Source organism: Ranitomeya imitator, chromosome 1, assembly GCF_032444005.1.
Source record: "Ranitomeya imitator isolate aRanImi1 chromosome 1, aRanImi1.pri, whole genome shotgun sequence".
NCBI lineage: Eukaryota > Metazoa > Chordata > Amphibia > Anura > Dendrobatidae > Ranitomeya > Ranitomeya imitator.
In genome coordinates this window covers 33,737,025-33,742,118 of record NC_091282.1, presented here as the reverse complement: position 1 = coordinate 33,742,118, position 5,094 = coordinate 33,737,025, and the positions used below count along the sequence as shown (strand labels likewise).

At 43.1% G+C, this 5,094-nt stretch overlaps 1 protein-coding gene across 1 annotated transcript; it reads left to right on the top strand.

Moving 5' to 3' along the window:
* The first annotated feature begins 1,270 nt into the window (after window positions 1-1,270).
* Window positions 1,271-2,755, top strand: LOC138667069 (golgin subfamily A member 6-like protein 24). The gene has a single exon (XM_069755601.1). It carries the CDS (start codon window positions 1,271-1,273, stop codon window positions 2,753-2,755), a length of 1,485 nt encoding a protein of 494 aa, XP_069611702.1.
* Window positions 2,756-5,094: the final 2,339 nt, after the last annotated feature.

Below are 5,094 nucleotides of genomic sequence, written 5' to 3'. Positions count from 1 at the left end.
ATAGGAAAAAGACGTAGAAGATTAGTAAATCAGATTACACGGCCCTCAAATAGATTGTATATTTATTTCAGCAATGTGAAACTAATCCTGATACTTGAGCCATTCTTGAGTTCTTTGACGGCAGACATGCAGTAGCTGCCGCGATGGAGGCGATGACTGATATCAACTTGAATCAGGTTCCTGTGACCGTCTGAACTCTGTAAGATGCGAAGCTTTCACTGCAAGAAAAGGAAACCTGTTAATAACTGGCAGTTATCAGGTGAACTGCGTGACGGCTCTGAGATGCCTCAGACAGTTAAGAAATACAACCCCGACACGGACAGATGTATACTGACACCAGACTGTGCCCACCCTTCCACAATTTCTTCCTTATACTTTTTAAGGAACATCTATGTGCTAGGCCCAACTACTATATATTGTAAAATGGGGCATATAAAGAGGATTTTTTATATAACAATCGGCCTCTGAACTGTTCAGAAAATAAATCCATAAAAGCTGAAGTTCTTTACTCCACTAATAGGTGGCGCTCTCTGTGTTAATTTAATATTGAGTTCAAAAACTGTGCATTGAGCTCCATCTAGTGGCCATCATGCAAAACAACAAATGCAAAATCACATTTTTCACCCAACTTGGGTGACATTTTGCATGGCTACTCTTTAATACCAGACGACACAAAATACTGCGAACATTAAAATGCAAAATCTCCCCTGAGTTCATGAGACTTGACCCTCCCAAATTTGGGCTATATAGAATTATAGGAGAAAATGGATGTTGAATGCAAACAGATGAGAAAGGCTGAATCACAGGCAGCTGAAACATCTGAACAATGGGAACGTCATCTTCAGGTGAAACAGATATGACAGGCTCCAACAAGGGAAGCTGAAACATGTGAAAAACAGAAAAGTTGTCTTCAAGAGAAACGGATGAGACGGGCTGAATCAATGGATGCGGAAACATCTGAACATCAGGAATGTGGTTTCAGGAGAAACAGATGACACAGGCTGAAAACAAAGGGAAGCTGAAATGTCAGAAAATCGGGATCCTCGTTTTCAAGAGAAACTGATTAGACAGGCTGAATCAAGGCATGTAGAAACATCTGAACACCGGGAATGTCATCTTCAGTAGAAATGGATGAGACAGGCTGAAAACAAGAAAAGCTGAAACATCTGAACACCAGGAACATTATGTTCAGGAGAAATGGATGAGATAGGCTGATTTAAGGGAAGCTGAAACATCTGAACAACGGGAACATCGTGTTCAGGAGAAACGGATGAGACAGGCAGAATCAAGGGAACCTGAAACATCTGAACAACGGGAAGATCGTGTTCAGGAGAAACGGATGAGACAGGCAGAATCAAGGGAACCTGAAACATCTGAACAACGGGAAGATCGTGTTCAGGAGAAACGGATGAGACAGGTGGAATCAAGGGAACCTGAAACATCTGAACACCAGGAACATCGTGTTCAGGAGAAACTGATGAGACAGGCGGAATCAAGGGAAGCTGAAACATCTGAACACCAGGAACATTGTGTTCAGGAGAAACTGATGAGACATGCGGAATCAAGGGAAGTTGAAACATTTGAACAATGGGAACATCATGTTCAGGAGAAACGGATGAGACAGGTGGAATCAAGGGAACCTGAAACATCTGAACACCAGGAACATTATGTTCAGGAGAAATGGATGAGACAGGCTGAATCAAGGGAAGCTGAAACATCTGAACTGCGGGAACATTGTGTTCAGGAGAAATGGATGAGACAGGCTGAATCAAGGGAAGCTGAAACATCTGAACACCGGGAACATTATGTTCAGGAGAAATGGATGAGACAGGCTGAATCAAGGGAAGCTGAAACATCTGAACTGCGGGAACATTGTGTTCAGGAGAAATGGATGAGACAGGCTGAATCAAGGGAAGCTGAAACATATGAACAGCCGGAACATTGTGTTCAGGAGAAACGGATGAGACAGGCGGAATCAAGGGAAGCTGAAACATATGAACAGCGGGAACATTGTGTTCAGGAGAAACGGATGAGACATGCTGAATCAAGGGAAGCTGAAACATATGAACAGCGGGAACATTGTGTTCAGGAGAAATGGATGAGACATGCTGAATCAAGGGAAGCTGAAACATCTGAACACCAGGAACATTGTGTTCAGGAGATACGGATGAGACAGACTGAAACAAGGGAAGCTGAAACATCTGAACAACGGGAACATTGTGTTCAGGAGAAACGGATGAGACAGGCGGAATCAAGGGAAGCTGAAACATCTGAACACCAGGAACATTGTGTTCAGGAGAAACGGATGAGACATGCTGAATCAAGGGAAGTTGAAACATCTGAACACCAGGAACATTGTGTTCAGGGGAAACGGATGAGACAGGCGGAATCAAGGGAAGCTGAAACATCTGAACACCAGGAACATTGTGTTCAGGAGAAACGGATGAGACATGCTGAATCAAGGGAAGTTGAAACATCTGAACACCAGGAACATTGTGTTCAGGAGAAACGGATGAGACAGACTGAATCAAGGGAAGCTGAAACATCTGAACACCAGGAACATTGTGTTCAGGAGAAACGGATGAGACAGACTGAATCAAGGGAAGCTGAAACATATGAACAGCGGGAACATTGTGTTCAGGAGATACGGATGAGACAGACTGAAACAAGGGAAGCTGAAACATCTGAACAACGGGAACATCGTGTTCAGGAGAAATGGATGAGACAGGCGGAATCAAGGGAAGCTGAAACATGAACAACGGGAACATTGTGCTCAGGAGAAACGGATGAGACAGGCGGAATCAAGGGAAGTTGAAACATCTGAACACCAGGAACATTGTGTTCAGGAGAAACGGATGAGACAGGCGGAATCAAGGGAAGCTGAAACATCTGAACACCAGGAACATTGTGTTCAGGAGAAATGGATGAGACAGGCGGAATCAAGGGAAGTTGAAACATCTGAACACCAGGAACATTGTGTTCAGGAGAAACGGATGAGACAGACTGAATCAAGGGAAGCTGAAACATCTGAACAGCGGGAACATCGTGTTCAGGAGAAATGGATGAGACAGGCTGAAAACAAGGAAAGCTGAAACATCTCAATACTGGGAACATCATTTTCAAGAGACATGGATTAGACAGGCGGAATTAAGGCATATAGAAACATCGGAACACTGGTAAAGTCATCTTCAGTAGAAACGGATGAGACAGGAAGGCTGATCCATTAGAACACCAGGAACATCGTCTGCACAAAAAAAACAAAAAAAAACAGATGATACAGGCTGAATCAAAGGCTGAATGCCTGTTTAAAATTATCTTATCTATGGAGACATATTCAGAAGCTGAATCTGACTACTGATATGCGGGTTGACTTGATGGGAAATACTACTGTGGACAAATTTACAAGCCACAGGTTCTCTACAGATTCTACTACTGGCTTCATTTCCTTCACGGAACACTTCTACAAAATTATGTCCTCAGAACTGTAGGTTATGGACCAAGTTTTCCCTGATAATTGTAACAATTTTAACTACCATCAGTGGCTTTGTGAACGCGCAATCCTACCTCCTACAAACGATATTATCAGCTCTATTAATCTACAGTTACATGGGAGACTCCCCGATCCAGCGACCACATACATCTCCATTGATACAGTCATGGATAGTGAACAACCCGTAACGTACCCACTGGAGTTCCTGAATTCTTTGGAGCCTCCTGGAATTCCACTTCATAGGTTTACTTTAAAAATAGGAGCTCGGATAATGTTGCTTAGGAACCTTGACCTACCAAAATTGTGTAATAATGACACAAGGTTGTGTTCTAAGAGTCTCATGCCCAACGTTATTGAAGCCACTATTTTTATAGGAAACTTTAAAGGAGAAAATGTTTACATTCCGCGTATCCCCTTGCTAATAAGAGACGTGCCCTTCAATTTTTAAGCGACTGCCGTTCCTAATCCGACTTGCATTTGTTATGACTATAAACAAAGCATAAGGTCAATCACTTATAGTAGTCAGCATTCATTTGCACTATGCTGTCACCCCTTTAATTTTTTACGTTTATAAAAGGAGAGTAAATTTTAATATTTAATAAAAATTTCTACAAAAAATAGTTGTTACGACAAATTTGTAAAAATAAACAACTGCTAACGCCAAACTAACGAAAAAGAAGAGTTCAAAAAACAAATTATAAATGCTGAAAATGTCAACTTCAAGGTGAAACTGAAATTGTAACATTATCAAGTGGAACCAACAACTTAACATATCATCTTCCGCAAGCAAAGCTGACGGTATTTAAAAATGGACTTAGACTATTGGAGAATCTTTAGAGAGGCATCCAGAGTGGCAAAAAAGGAACAAAGAGAAAAGTTTCTGCTTTATAGTAAGTGTTTTGTCTCACCCCAGAGCTGCCTTCACAGGTACTCAGCTCAGTAATGGAGTATAATGTCCTCAATGCTTCTGCTTTCTAATCAGTGTTTTGTGTTACCACAGAGATGCATGTGCAGCGCCCCAGAGTCCTGGTCGTTGCAGTAATGTTATTCTTCCACCACGGGGAGTGATATTACGTCTGAAGGCAATAAAGTAGATCACCCTACCAGGTATCACAAACAACACAACACACTTCACACTCCAGGCCACCAGGGGGAGCCATGCTTCTATCTATTAGGGCACTCCTCACAATTAGGTAAAACTGGGAGTCTGGACAGAAAGTTAGGCAGATGCAGACTGAAGCTGAAGCTGGCTGGAGTGAGAGGGAGCCAGATGCAGACTGGGCTCTCCGGAGGACGAGAGTGGGCAGCATCCAAAGAAAGAGACATCAGAAGAGAATTGTCTTGTAGTGAGTGAGAAACGAAGTCATAGCAAAGGAGAGGAATATCAGAGGGAGACCAGCCAGGAGCAGGCTGCTTCCTTCTGAAGCGCAGAAGCCGGTAGCCAGAACACCGAGAGAGTAAGGATCTCTATGCCGTTACTTCAGAGACTGGCAGGACAGTTGATTCCACGTTGGCTGCCCGACCTTATAGCCAGGAGGCACGGTGGCAACTTGTGGGGGCTGGGGCGTCGTAGGGTCCCTGTAAAAAGCCTCAGGCCATCAGTC